Source organism: Populus nigra, chromosome 16 (assembly GCF_951802175.1).
Source record: "Populus nigra chromosome 16, ddPopNigr1.1, whole genome shotgun sequence".
NCBI classification, from domain to species: Eukaryota; Viridiplantae; Streptophyta; class Magnoliopsida; order Malpighiales; family Salicaceae; genus Populus; species Populus nigra.
In genome coordinates, this window is record NC_084867.1 from 1,316,139 (window position 1) to 1,331,339 (window position 15,201).

At 30.1% G+C, this 15,201-nt stretch overlaps 1 protein-coding gene across 2 annotated transcripts; it reads left to right on the forward strand.

Moving 5' to 3' along the window:
* Positions 1-1,608: 1,608 nt before the first annotated feature.
* Positions 1,609-3,532, forward strand: LOC133675708 (NAC domain-containing protein 100-like). 2 transcript variants are annotated; one of them, XM_062097168.1, is made up of 4 exons: positions 1,609-1,712; positions 1,922-2,241; positions 2,346-2,623; positions 2,719-3,532. In XM_062097168.1, the coding sequence occupies exons 2-4, from the start codon at positions 2,052-2,054 to the stop codon at positions 3,328-3,330; spliced, it is 1,080 nt and encodes a 359-aa protein (XP_061953152.1). In that variant the 5' UTR covers positions 1,609-1,712; positions 1,922-2,051; the 3' UTR covers positions 3,331-3,532. The 2 variants fall into 2 exon arrangements, with proteins under 2 accessions (XP_061953152.1, XP_061953151.1); XM_062097167.1 differs by having other exon boundaries at positions 1,611-1,712; positions 1,848-2,241.
* The last annotated feature ends 11,669 nt before the right edge of the window (positions 3,533-15,201 follow it).

Consider the following 15,201-nt stretch of genomic DNA (forward strand, 5'->3'; position numbering starts at 1 on the left):
CTTTCACTCCAAGTGAACAAATATTTCAAATATATCATTGTAGCAAATATTTTCACGAAGCAGCATGTCCTTGACCAGTTAACTTTAAAATTTAATTTATGATGTGCACGTGCTCAAGAAAACTCCATTTTTAAATATTTACTTTCCATTCTTATAAAATCCACTTGTAGTTTCTTCATACATTTTTTTTCTTTATGTTTGACCTTATTATCATTTATAACTTTCAATACTTCAACCTTTGAATATAAAAAAGCCTTCAAGATAATCTTTGAAAATAATTTTAGGAGGATTTTCATAACTACCATGTCCTTGTTTGTAACATTTTTATCCATGATTGATTAAAAGATCATTATTTACCACTAGCTTCTCACCTTAAGATTAAAAAACTGAAACTATTTGTCAACAATTTCTTTGATTACGTTATTTTCAACATGATTAAATAATTTTAAAATTTTATTTTCACCAAGATCCTTGATGTTTTTCCTCCTTGTCTTTTGAGAATGTAGAACATAAGACAAATAATAATAATCTATTTACTTATTTATCTAATATAAAATATATTTATAATAATTATCTTGTATAAACTCTAAAATTAATAATTGTCCCAAATCTTGCCAAGATAAAATTAAAAGCATACCAAAATGAGTTCTAAAGTCTAGAAATTCAAAACACAATTCTCTACCACTACAAGAAAGCTTGTATATGACAAGTCCTATTTTTTTTTTTTTATGATAAAAAACCTTGTTGAAATAAAAATAAATTTTCAACTTTCTCAACCACTTAATAAATCTTTTCTTTGAAAATCTCCCATCATATAATAAAATTTTATCGAATTCAAAAATAGTTCAAGGGTTTGGCCAACTCGAGATAAGTCCTGAAACAAGTTTCTCTTTTCTTCACGATCTCTATTTATGTTATCCATTAGTCAAGCTACATCTGTTATGATTTGCTCAAAACGAAGACTAGTTGGCATAATTTGAGAAATTTTTCCCTCTAGACCGGTGGTTTCCTAAAAAATTACGGTGCTTTCAGGACAGGCAGGCATGAAATTAGCGAAATTGAAATTCTCTCTCACACAGAATTATATGGACAAAGGGGCTGTCGAGAGTTAGACCCAGCAGCTATCCCTTTGGAACATCTCCATGTAATTACGGAATCCAGTAAGGCACATATGGTGGAGACTGGTGAAAAGCAGAGAGGAAGAAACAGTGCACAATTTTCCAAAACTGAGGATAGAGCCAGGGGTGGATTACGCCTCTACAACTAAGGTTGAGAATTTGAGATGATAGGAAGTGAAGAGTAATTCTGAGAAGATCCGGTGAATATCCCTTCTGTATTTCCTCAGGTGATTATGGGAACCACCAAATGGAGGAGAGAAAGGAAGAAACGGCACAGAATTCTTCAAAAATTCGGGTAAACCTCATGGGTGGAGAATGCCTTGAAAGCTAAGAAAGGTGAGATGATAAAACTGAAGAACAAGCCTGACATGAGAATCCCATTAACATTTGGGTGGACAAATAAGTAGCCAAGTCAGCCAATACTGTAGTTGATTATTAAATTTCTAACACCCCATAGTTAAAAGAGAGAGAACTAAAACAACCTACCAAAAAGTTGCTTTACGTAGCACGTTTCTTGCTCTCTAACACCACAAGTATTTAGGGGCTTCTGTTCCTACGTTGTGCCTTTTCTCTTAAGATCTCTCCATCTTTCAGGTATAGAACTTTTTAATTCCATGGCTTCTCCCCTTCCACTCTCTCTCCCAATCTCTACCTTTCTTCCTAACTTCCCATAGCTTTCTAACCTTTTCTGTTTCTTTTAGCTTTTCACTTTCCATCGAATTCTTTCAGGCCTACTGATTTCTTTACAAGGTTCCTTGAACCTAGAGAATTCGTCTTGTTTGATCAGTGCTCATTTGACACAGGAGGTTATATATAAGGGTTGGGATTGAGTTCTTAGACTTAATAGCGTCTTTATCAGACAGAGAAAAAACCAGTTTCTGAAACAAAGGTCCTACTGTAGAAAACAAGACGAGGGTTTTAGCTTTCTAAGAAATGGAAAACATTTCTGGGCTTGGTAAGGAAGGTGACGATCAGATGGATTTGCCTCCTGGATTCCGGTTCCATCCAACCGATGAAGAGCTTATCTCTCACTACTTATACAAGAAGGTTCTTGACATCACCTTCTCTGCTAAAGCAATTGGAGATGTGGATTTGAACAAGTCTGAACCCTGGGAACTGCCATGTAAGTCCTCCTAGTAAAATGATCATTTTCTTTCAATCTTTCTTCATAGAAATTATGGTAAGTTAGACCTTTTATCTTATGGCCATGTTTTTGTTTGGATGAAGGGAAAGCGAAGATGGGAGAGAAAGAGTGGTACTTTTTCTGTGTTAGGGACAGAAAGTACCCTACAGGTCTCAGGACAAATAGGGCAACAGAAGCTGGTTACTGGAAAGCCACAGGGAAAGACAAGGAGATCTATAGAGGAAAATTCCTGGTTGGAATGAAAAAGACCCTTGTATTCTACAAGGGTAGAGCCCCTAAAGGAGGGAAAACCAATTGGGTCATGCATGAATACAGATTAGAGGGTAGATTTTCTGTCCATAATCTCCCCAAAACTGCCAAGGTATACCTCTCCTCTGTTTCCTCTGTTTTTATCAATACTGTTTGTCTCCTTTTTTATTGTTCAAGTTAAGCTGATTGATTTTTGCTCTTGTGTAGAATGAATGGGTGATCTGCAGGGTGTTTCAAAAGAGTTCTGCCGGAAAGAAAACCCATATTTCAGGTCTAGTGAGATTAGGCTCGTTTAGTAATGAATTTAGCCCTTCTGGTCTGCCACCATTGATGGATTCTTCACCCTACAATTGCAAGATTAAGCCAGTGGCCGAGTCGGCCTACGTGCCCTGCTTCTCCAATCCCATTAATGTTCAAAGAAACCAACAAGACACGATTGATAGCTTCGACAATCATCTTTTAGCATTTTCAACAAACCCTTCAGAGGTTTTTCCACGAATCCCACTTTTGAATCCATTCTACACTCCTCAGGCTGTCCCGGTATCAGGAAACTTACAATATCCAGGTTCTGTTTTAATGCAAGACCACTCGATCTTAAGAGCCTTGATTGCAAACCAAGGCACAAACATGAAGCAGCAAAGTTTCAAGATTGAAAGGGATATGGTCGGTGTCTCACAAGACAGTACTATAGATATGAATACTGAAATCTATTCAGTCATATCAAATCTTGAAGTGGGAAAAAGGTCAGGTGATGATCAAGATGCAACACGTTCTACATTAGTTGCATCAACGGACCTTGATTGTTTTTGGAACTATTGAGAAACAGTGCTAGAAGACGAACCTCAAGTTGAAGAAGATCAAGAAAAAGAACAGCTTGATTTACTGTTATTATCTATTTTGAAATTATAATGTGGGCCTGTGTATAGATTTTCTTGATTCTGATCGACAAGTTGAAAGAGAGTGAAGCAAGTATTATGTATTGTAAGAAACTATTTTATGAATTTTTATGTTGTTTTTTCAATATCTGTTTTGTTGGCTGTTATTGTTATTGTCAAAATTGCTTTCGAATGCAGAATCTGTCACATATTAGATTTAGTTGGTGGCTGACTGATCATATTTTATAATTTCTCTTAAAAAATAATAAATAATTAAATATTGCATACACTCCTTTGGATTAATTAATGCTTACAATATTAGAGATTATGCTTACATCAATGGAGATTATTAGTTACATTCTCATAGTTTTATATTATATTGTATAGTTTAGGATGTTACGGAGACGGTAGGATATCTTTGAAATGATTTTTATCAACCAAGACTAAATCTTTCTTTGAACGATGAGTATATTTATTAAAATTTTATTTTCACGATCTCTCTTTAGATCCAAATTTAAAATAATAACATAAGAAACCTATCTATTTACAATGCGGCAAAGTCTCAAAAGGATTTGTCGGGACAAGTAGATTAACATTTATTGCAAAGATTAACGCCCTCTTCTAATGCATCTATCGCATGGAGAGCTATTCATGAAGCCTTGACATTAGCGATTCGGACTTAAAAATCAAATATTTGTGCCTAGCTGGTACTTGTAATTTCAGCAATTTGATGATAGTGCTACATGACTTTGTGAAACACCTCATTACGGCAGTCCCTATTCCCTCTACTCCTCGTCTAGCTGACATGTGATTTGGAGAATGAATGATACAAATGTCTATACATCTAAATTAACACTGCTTGTTAATTCTATCTGGCCTTGGGTTTGGAAACTAAAAGCTCCTGAGAAAATACACATGATGCTTTGGCAGATTGTTCAAAATAGTCTTCTTATGAACCTGTTTAGAGGCAGAAGGAACATTGTTAACTCTCCCATTTGTGGTTATTGCAATCAGGAGGAGGAGACTGCTTTGTATTGCTTGCGAGACTGTTTCTTTGCTAGGGACATGTTGACAAAGTTGGATCTTGTTAATGCTCACGGGTTTTTGAAACTCTGATGTGATGGAATGGATTAGAGATATGAGTTCTTCCAATGATTCTTTTTTGTTTTTTTTTTTGGGTTTATGGTGGATCTAGAGATGCATGAACATTATTTTATATGGTGATAATTATGCAGGTGACAGTTGGATTTTGAGGCGGATTATCCTTCCCAAGGATGATCTTTGTAATGCTTTTGCATTGTCAACCATAGACATGAAATTATTATTTCTTGGTGTAGACCTGCTAAGGGTTTGTGAAATTGGATGTTGATAAGAACTCGCAGGGTAATCCTAGGAATATTGGTTTTGGAGGCCTCATTACAAATAATGAAGGAAAGTCGCTAGCTAGTAGGATTTGTTGGTATTGGCACTAACTTGCTTCCAGAACTTCTAGCTATTAAACATGAATTAGCTCTCGCTTAGAATCAAGGCTTTAGAAGGATTATCTGTAATTCTGATTCCTTGAATGCCTTGAGACTTATTAACGAGGGAAACTCCATTTTTCATAGGCTTAGAGCTATTATCGTGGATATCAAGGAGCTTCTCTCAAGGATTTGGGAGGTCTATCCTACTCGCACATCAAGGGAAGTTAACTCACATGCTGATTTCTTAGCTAAGCATGTGGCTCAAAATTTATCAGAGTTTTGCATCTGGAAAGACTCACCTTCAAGATTAAATGCCCTCATGCTTGTAGATTCTATGGGTATTCTTTTTTTCTTTTTTTTTTTATTCGAGAAAACCCCACTTCCCGGAAAATATACTTTGTAAGTTCAGGTGAACAAGTAAAACCCCGGTTGTTTTAGGTTCTTACAAGAGATGCACACCCTAACTCAAATTCGAGACCTGCTATAAATACTTGTTATTGTTGCAGAGTCTAGTTTATTCTTATTTTTTCATTGTATCCAAAAAAAAATGTTAGATAAAAAAAAAGATAACTCAACAGATATTCAATAATAATAATAATAACAATAAATAATCCATGTATTAGGTCATGGAATGTTAGATCTCCTATTCTCTCTTTGATTATATATCACAGTTCATGCATTTGATTTACTTGCAAAATTGAGGATGAGGACAAAAACTTTTGTTGGAGTTAGACGCAACCGATCAAATAAAGAAAGTCTATCATTTATTCTTTCATTTTCATGATGCACGCACCTTGTTTTCAAGCTCTAACACTCAAGAATGAATGTATCTATTTCTTGAAGATAAGGATACATATCTTCGCATTGATTTTGTATATTCTGAGCAAATTAATATTTTTTTTTAATATTAGTTATAAGATTTGAACTTAGAAAATGAAGATAGGCTATCAAATAATCATTTTAATTAAAAATTAAAAATTAATTTATATTATTTTCTAATATATCTTTTAAATGAAATTATTTTTTAATTAGAAAATAGAGTGATGAGATTAGAACTTATAGCAGTAAAACTTTAATATTATATTAAAAAATTATTTTAATTTAAAATTTTAAATTATTAAATAAAATAATAAAAATAGTTTTATATTACAGTCTAATATTCCCCACTACGCCACTTTCTCATAATTAAGAACGAATATATCCTTGATTTTTTCTATTAAATATTTTATACCATGTGGGGTTTTAATTTTTGGCGCACGAACATAAAATTTTGGCAACCCTTTTAACTAGCTGAGTCCTACACGACAAGATCCTTAACTGTACATGAAACTGAAGAGCTTTTGTCTTGCACAAGCTTTTGTTGTGTCGGAAAATATTTTTTTTCTTTTTCTTTTTTTATATGCCCTAGCCCCTGGTATATATCTTCTCCACTTTAGAAAGAGTCCATCCAGCTAATGAAAATATGAAGAGCATTGAATGCTATATTACACATGTTTTTCTTCTTCTTTTCTTTTTAGGGTAGGCTCCCATGATGTTTATCATGTTTCTATAAAAAAAAAAAACCATTTTGCTTGAATGAGTATGATTTTCAAAAACATTGTGAGTAAATGCAATATAAATTTCAACAATGACTTTTTTTATGATCGAAAACACGTGGTTAGTTTCGTTTTATTTTCTATATATTTATCGTGATGTTGGAAAAAACATTTGATGTTATGTTGATGATTGATTTATAAAAATAAGATTTGATTGTATTAATTTAAATCAATTGAAGATTTAGGAGTTGGATTTGAAACTAGTAAAAATATTCAGACTTTTTTTTTGGCAAAAAACAAAGACTAAAAAATGGAAAATGAAAAAGTAATAGGCATGTGTAACACACGTGCCAAGTATATGGAGGGTGGTCTTTGTGCAATGATGATGTGTGTAACTTTATTTGTGCTTTGAATATGGCTCATTATTGAAATCATCTCAATGAAAGTTTTTTTATGGGGTTGTACATGGTGATATTGGAGCTCTGATATGGCTATAACGACTTTTTTTTTCTTCTCATTTCTCTCCTTAATTTATGTGATTAACATTCTTCAAAATAGTAAAGTGATTGTCAATTTGGTGTCAAATTTGATTTTTATTCTTTTAAATTTTTATTTTTTTTATTATTTATTAAATTTTTTTCAATTTCACAATTTACTATTGGGTTAATTAGGAATTGGACTTCATAGTTTTTTATTTATTTGTTTTATATGAGGTAATTTTGATCTCATGACCCGAGTTACTGGTTTGAAAGACTAACCAAATGGAATTAGGCCTTTTTTAGGGTTTGTTTTATAATATTTTTTTTCAACTTCATCATTTAACATTTAATTAGTTAAGAATTGAGTTTCATAATTTTTTTCGATTTAATTTCTATGATATTATTATAGTCTCATGACCTAGTTTGCGTGTTTGACAAGTTGACTCGGGTTATTTTTTTGTTGTTTTTCAAATGAATTTGTATTTCAATTTCGTTCTTTAACATTGAGTTGGTTGGAAATTGGATTTTATTTTTTTTTATTTACTTTCTATGGGGTTATTCAATTCTCATGATCTAAGTTGCAGATTTGACAATTTTGATTAGGTTGACTTTACTCATTATTTGTTCAGTTTTTAAAATTGAATATTCTTTTTTTTTTCATTATTGTTTTTTAATATTGGGTTAATTGGGGATTAAAATTTATAATTTGTTTAATTTTTTTATGGGGCTATCATGATCTCATGATCTAAATGATAAAATTTACAGATTAACCAAGAATAATTTAGGTTGGTTCAATATATTGTTATCTCAATATTTTTTAAAAAATATCCTTCAAGATATCATCTTGTCGATACTTTAAAAAAGTGTTGTCAAATATACATCAATTTTTAAATTTATGTTTAATTTTTTTTCAACTAGAAAATATGTTGACAATATCTTTTTTAATACTATTTTTTCAAAAAAAATAATAATCCAACCCTCAATATAACACGATTTAAGAATTTAGTTACATACTTTCAAGATTTCAACAAATTTCTACCCCATAGTTAAGATCTATGTTCATAACTAGAAAAAAAATTAGAGGGACAAGAAATTATAATTTGAAAACTAGTAGAAACACATACACACAAATTTATTTCAAGAAAAAAAGTTATCACTACCCTCAATTTGGTGATATTTTTTTTTTATCAATTATCTAATTTCTTTTGTGAATTCTGTTAAGAAAGTCTTGAATGGGCTGTTGATTATTTATATTTTATTTTATAATATTTGGAATTTTGGAATTAAAATTTATTTTCTTGGGTGCAAAATATCAATCATGTGTGATGTGTCCCACGAGATGATGAGGTCAAGTTCATCAGGAGAGTTAGGTCTTTTTAACGGTCGACACGTAATCATATGGTCCCACAAGCTATTCCCGCGCTAATGAGACACGCGGCTCAGGTTTTGCTAACGTCACCTTCTCATCTTCAAATTCCACCACCATTACATGGCAGTGGGCCACTCACAGTGTTGCCACATGGGCTGCGATAAACGCGTGGACCCTCTCTGAGCTGTAACATGCTCTCGTTTGAAAAGAACCCCAGAGCTTCCATAACGGTATCTTTCACCACAGGAGAGAATCAAGGGAAAGAAAAACACAGTTCATAGTTTTTTTTTCAAGATAACGAGTGTTTTTTTAATCAATTTATCATCCATTCATGTCACATTAATTAATATAATTTATTAAAAATATTATTAAACCTCATACATGATGTGATATGATTTATGATTGACCTAGAAGATTAAATTTTGATTTGGTCAAAACTTAGTTTGAATTTTATTTAAAATAATATTGTTTTAATTTTTTTTAAATTAATATGATGTTGTTTTAATTAACCCATGTTAATTCTTTCAACTCGTAATCTAATTATTTTAATTTTTTGATAATGAGAATCGGAACTTCTTTTATATTTGAGTTTCGAAAGACTCGTTAAAAAAAGAAGATAAAATGACATAGAATTTCTTAGATGAAACCAAAGAAAAATGTTAAATATTTTATTTTTTTAAGTAATGAAATCAGCATGACACTCCATGCGGGTGTTAAGTACCATTATTTCTAGAAATTTCATGTAGGTCAACTTGTTAATTGATAAGATATTAAAAACACAGTTTAAAAGAAGAAATGTCAATAATGACCTAATCATTATATATATATATATATATATATATATATATAGTGGTTGGCCACTATTTTAAATCCCATTAAAAAAGAAGAAGAAGAAATTCCCATTATACATTGAAAAGATTGAAGGCATGATTTTGGTAAGCTGATTGGTTTGTGAGTTGATGAATTTGAAACAGCGTGATATGCTAACAAACATTACAAGTATATTTTATAATATTGAAACGACAACATAGATGGATTAGGATGAATTCATGTTAATCTATCAAATCTACTATGCAGGTCTTGAGACCCTGATAATCTTATAAAAAACAAATAAAAAATTTATTAAACTTGATTCTCCATCAATAAAATATTAATAGATGAAATTAAAAATAAAATTCAACTAAAAAATGAGTTGAGACAACTCGGGTTAACCTGTTAAATCTAAATCATGAGACCGAGATAATTACATAGAAAGTAAATCGAAATAAATTATGAAGTTCAATTCTCAATAAAACTAAATATTAAAAGATTCGATTAAAAAAGAACTCAAATAACCACCCAAGTCAACTGAACAAACTCGTGACTAGGATTATGACTCCAAGATAATATCATAAAATGCAAACTGAAAAAAAATTAAAAATTATAATTTATAATCAATCCAATATTTGAGGATGAAGTAGGAAAAAGTTCAACAAAAAAAGACAAGAAAAACGAGTCAACCGGCTTACCCGTGATCTGGATCATAAGATCATGATAACTGCATAAAAAAATAAGAAAAAGATTATGAAGTCGAATTCTCAATTAACCCAATATTGAAGGATTAAATTGAAAAAACAATCAAATAAAAAGGACAAAAAAATGACTTGATTCAACCCGAGTTAACATGTCAAAACTAGATCAGAAGATCAAGATAACTCCTTGGAAAGCAAATAAAAAAATTATAGAGTTTAAATTAACTCAATGTTGAAGGATAAAATTATATATATATATATATATATATATATATATATATATATTCAATCAATCTAATATTGAAGTATGGAGTTGAGGAAAAAAAATAACTCGAGTCAACACGACTAACTCGCAAAACTTATAACTCATGAGATTGGGAAAACTTAATAGGAAGTAAATAGAAATAAATTGTGAAGTCCAATATTTAATAAATTCAATAATAAAAAAAAAACTCTAAATTTTTTTGAGGATCAGAGTAAAGAAAGCCTTGGTATCTCACTATTGATTGCTTCGTTAAAATGCCAAGAAATTTTTAATATATGTTAATAATTTTAAAATTGCTCGTTTGGCCAATTGGTTGGCTCTTTCTATCAAATCTCTAAATTAACATAATAAATTAATAATAGCCTAACTCTTAACATTTATTTTGGGTAGAATTTTTAGTGCAGCTAAAGTGGCTAAAGCCCAGATATACAAAAAGGTGCAAATCAAGGTCCAAATGATGATACAATGCAACACTTTCGAAAATCAAGGTCCAAAAGCCCCCAATCTTTAATGACTTTTTGTCTTTTCACCAATTCTTTTTGGATCTTCATCATTAGTGTGTCAATTGTGAGTTCTCTCCATGCGACGAGTTTGCCATTGCTTACCCCCTTTTTTTTTTTTTTTTTTTTTAAGGAGTTGAATGATTTCTCCTCACCCTCCAACAAGACTAATTCCATCTAGTGTCCATTGTTAGCAGGTATATTTTCAAACTTAACTAATAATAGATGAGTAATCAGGGTGTTTATGATTTAGTTCAGTTTAGTTTGAAGAAAAAAAATTTAACCGAATTAAAATTTTTATTTTTAGAAAAATTTAACTTGAATTAAAATAAACTAATCGAGTTGATTTTTTTTTTAAACCGAAAGACCCAAAACATTTTAAATGGACTTGTTTAGTGGGTTTTAAATTTTTAATGGCCTGTTTTAAATTGGACTTAAACAATTTTTTAAATTATTTGTAATACAAAATCAAATTGAATTATATGCAATTCATCAAGGTGTTCTCCCTTGCAACAAATTCAATTATTCATGCAAATCTACTATTTAGGAGAAAAGGAGATTTTTTCAACTCACAACCTAATAACCCAATGCCTTTGAATGAGAATTTTTCAACATACATAAAACTTAATTTTAAAAGCCCTTTTGCAGCCCACCATGTCTACTGATTCAGACCTAAGCAAAAAAAGTCCAACCAAGTTACAAACTAATGAACATATTCAATCCCAAGCAAAAAAATAATCTATATAAGTTGTAATTTAAATTCAACAAGAACATCAATAATTCAGCAGCGAAAAGATTCACCAAGTCAACTACAAAAAGATGTAGCAAGTCAGATCCAACCACATTAGTGATAGCCAAAACATTCCTATGAAAAAAATCCAACAAATACACACAAAACAAATATTGAATTGAAGAAAAAATTCAGCAAGTTTGGGACACTTATGGTACCTAAGTTGTCTCCAATTGTTTTTGAATTATTTCCAACATTTGATGCCCAAGTTGCAGTGTCTTCATATCCCTTAACGTTACTTTTTTTAGCTAATTAAAAAGGAAAATAGGGAGCTTTGAAATCTTAATTAATTCATTTACCATTAACATAGAGAGAAAAAAGACGAGCCTTTTAGAGTTTAATGTCTTCTCATCATTGGATATCTATCCTTGGGTTTGTACTATAATTGTTTTCATAACTCATTTTTTGATTATTATTTTTAAATTTACATTTTTTTCTTTTTAAAATTAAAATAAAATAATAAAATAATAAAAGCAAGGAACCTGGAGACGTGAAAAAAACTAGTTGAGAAATGATTTCAAATGTAGAAAAATCAAGCTGTAATTTTGAATGAAATCGGAAGCCTAATTATACCCCATTATACCCAAAACTAGAGAGACAATATAGATTTAAGATCAAATTAAATGATTATTAGATGAATCTATATAAAAATTAAGTCTAATGACATAATTAGATTTATAATAGGCCAAGTTAATTCAATCATAGGCCAAATTAAAAGTTTAATTATGTTTAAGAATTATTTTAGATCCAATTAAATGATTTAATTAGGTGCAAGGACTTAATTATACAAATTAAGTTTGGGAGCTTAATTGAAAAGATTGAAATTTTAGAAGACTAGACTTAATTTTTACAGAGTCAATTGGTTCAAATTAGGAGTAAAATCACAAGAAAATCAAAGTTTGGGATCAATTAAGGGCTAAATTAAAAAAAAACTCGCAACCAACGACCATTATGAAAATGACACAGAACTCTAAGGATCCAATTGATTGGAATCAAGGGTGAAATAGAAGATAATTGAAAGTTTAATGGTTAATTGAGGATCAATTTACATAAATCTAAGACCAATGATCAAAATAAAAAAGGTACTGAAATCTGAGGCTAGCATTGAAGTTCGGCAAGGGCAAAATTACATAAAATTAGAAGTTTATGGTCAATTAGGGGTGCAATTAAAGTAAATTAAAAGACAGATGACCAAATTAAAATTTGACAAAATCCCTGAATTAAACCTTAAAAGCTAAAACGACGTCATTTCATTTAAATGAAACGGTGTGTTTTGACCGAACAGTAAAAAAAAAAAGGGACAGGCCAGTAAAATATGCCTTTTATACCTTGGTTGGTTTGAGTTACAAACTGAGCTGGTCCAGTAAACAGTTTTAGAGGTTTGGAACCGACCCTGAACTGAACCGAAATTTTTTAAAGTTTTTTTAATTGGTTTTTTTTTCTTAGTTGTTTGGTTTTTTTGAACACCCATAGTAGCAAGTTGATATTCGAGTCTTAAACCATGGATGACTATTCTTTTCATCCTAGTTTTACAAATAACAACTTCAAGTTCTAATTTAAAATTTTCATAAATATTGATTTTATCTTATTGAAGAACTGAGGGATCATCATGTCTCCTTACACAATTGACAACGGCTTATTCTCGAGAAGTTGCAATCTAGAATGGTTCTTCTTTGAGAAGAGGCTAGCTAGAATTTTTCATTATTCTTCTGGAGTTCTAACATTTGTAACATGCTTCAACATGTCTTTTTCAATGGTGGTCTTCAAGAAAAACACTATTTTGTAAGCTTTAATCTTCCGCTTATACAAGACTGATCTATTAATGTCTTCGACTGATTGTGTGTCTTAAATACTGTTGACTACCTCTTAGAGATTTTGGCCTTGCGTGTAAGACATCATGCATGTTGCCCATGAATTGTAATTTTAGGTGTTAGGTTTCTTGATTCCTTCAACTATTTGAAGGTCTTCGCACTATTTTTCACAGCACAAAACAAGATTGATTGTAGCTTAAAAAACAAGAAACCACGTAAAAAAAAAACCAAAGAAATGAGCTCTAATACTAATTGTAAAATAAATCTGTGTGGATTTTATGAGCAACCAATGCATATTCATGTATTGATTCTGTGTATATATATAACCCTTATATATAGGGAGATTATAATATAAGATCAAACTAATCTAATCTAAATCAACAAAGATTCTAAATATTATTCAACAAGGATTCTAAATATAAATCTTTTTTTTTAATTTAGAAATCCTTTTTTTATCTAATAAAAAATCAAATAAATAACTATCTTCTATCACCGCAAATCTAAAATAATATTTAATGTTGTGGTAAAACGATGTTTTTTAAAATATTTTTTACTTGAAAATATATTAAAATGTATTTTATTTTATTTTTTAAAATTAAATTTTAACATTAATATATTAACATAATTTAAAAACATCAAAACAATCTAAAAATATTAAAAAAATAAAATAAAAAACACAACTAGACGGCACAAACAAATGGTGCCTGGGATAGTATTTCCTTCCTTTTACATAGCAACGGGACACATTCATTTTGTTTGTTTGTTAACAGAAACTTGTCACGTTCATTAGGTAATAACATGATAATGCTGGCAAACTTATGATAAATATTATCTTAATTAAGACTAATTACACCAGCAAGAACTAATGAAGGCATGATGGAAGGATCAAAATGAACCATTAAGAATTTGTAGAATCACATTAAAACAGGCTATACTTGAAGGACCAATTTGAAATTTGGCAATAACAGAGATTACGGTTACAAATTACAATTAATTTTGGCCTTTAGTGGGTATTGACAAATGCTAAACATGCAATAATGGAATCCCTGAGCTCAAAATGATGAGAAATCATCCCGCAGGTTTATGCTAAAGCAACCTTTTGGTTCTTGTTCTTTCCACGGGGGAAAAAAAAACTTTTTGGCTTTCCAATAATTCCAAAATTTTATTTATTTTGCATGGCTAAATTATGTGTTGAGGTTTTGAAAAAAAATTATTTGATTAAAACCGCATCATCAGATAATTTGGATCCAAAAAATAAGAGAAAACATTGTCTTTCTAACCATTATGTCAACCAATTCAAATTAATAGTAAGGTTTAATATAAAAGATTAACAACACAAAATTATATCAATTATCAATGATAATATATACATATAAAAGAAAAATAAGTGCTTGATCACAAAAATATTCAAAGGTTTGAATCTCTGGATAAAAATATATTAATGAGAATGCCATGGACATAATAAGTATTTCTGAGGCAACTTTATTGTTTGTTTGGTAATGCAGTGTCAGATATTTTTTTTATAAAAGAATAATTTTAATTTAAAATATATTAAAATAATTTTTATATTTATATCAGCATATTAAAATTATTAAAAAATATTTTTTAAAAATCAATTTAATGGTTAAATTATATTACCCAACAAAACACATTGACAGGTGTGAACATCTACTTGTAGAACTCAGAATGCTTTAAATTACACAAATCTGACCATATGTATAGTATCTGCAAGAGGAATTCACCTAATTATCTCACCAAATGTGCAACTCCAGCTAAAAGTTAACCATAGACCCTAGTTAAGAGTCCCGATATTCTGCCAACACAAACCCTATAAAGGAGTTAAAATTTAACCCGAATTAACTTGTTTTTGTTATAAAAAGTTGGATTTGCATATGACAATTTCAATAAAACGAAGAAACTATTTTTAAGATTGCACTTGGTTAATATTTTAGAAAAAAAAGTGATAAATATATAAGTGACAAACTTGTTTCATTGAAGATATTAAAATATAAAATAAATATATTCTTAAAATAGTTTTGAAATAAATTTCTATATTATCAAAATAATAAATACACGTAGACATGATATCTTT

Excerpts from the sequence above, each read along its gene's own strand:
- LOC133675708 (XM_062097168.1), top strand. The coding sequence starts at position 2,052 with ATGGAAAACATTTCTGGGCTTGGTAAGGAAGGTGACGATCAGATGGAT. Across the intron at positions 2,242-2,345 it reads TGAACCCTGGGAACTGCCAT|GGAAAGCGAAGATGGGAGAG; the intron begins GTAAGTCCTCCT and ends GTTTGGATGAAG. Across the intron at positions 2,624-2,718 it reads ATCTCCCCAAAACTGCCAAG|AATGAATGGGTGATCTGCAG; the intron begins GTATACCTCTCC and ends GCTCTTGTGTAG.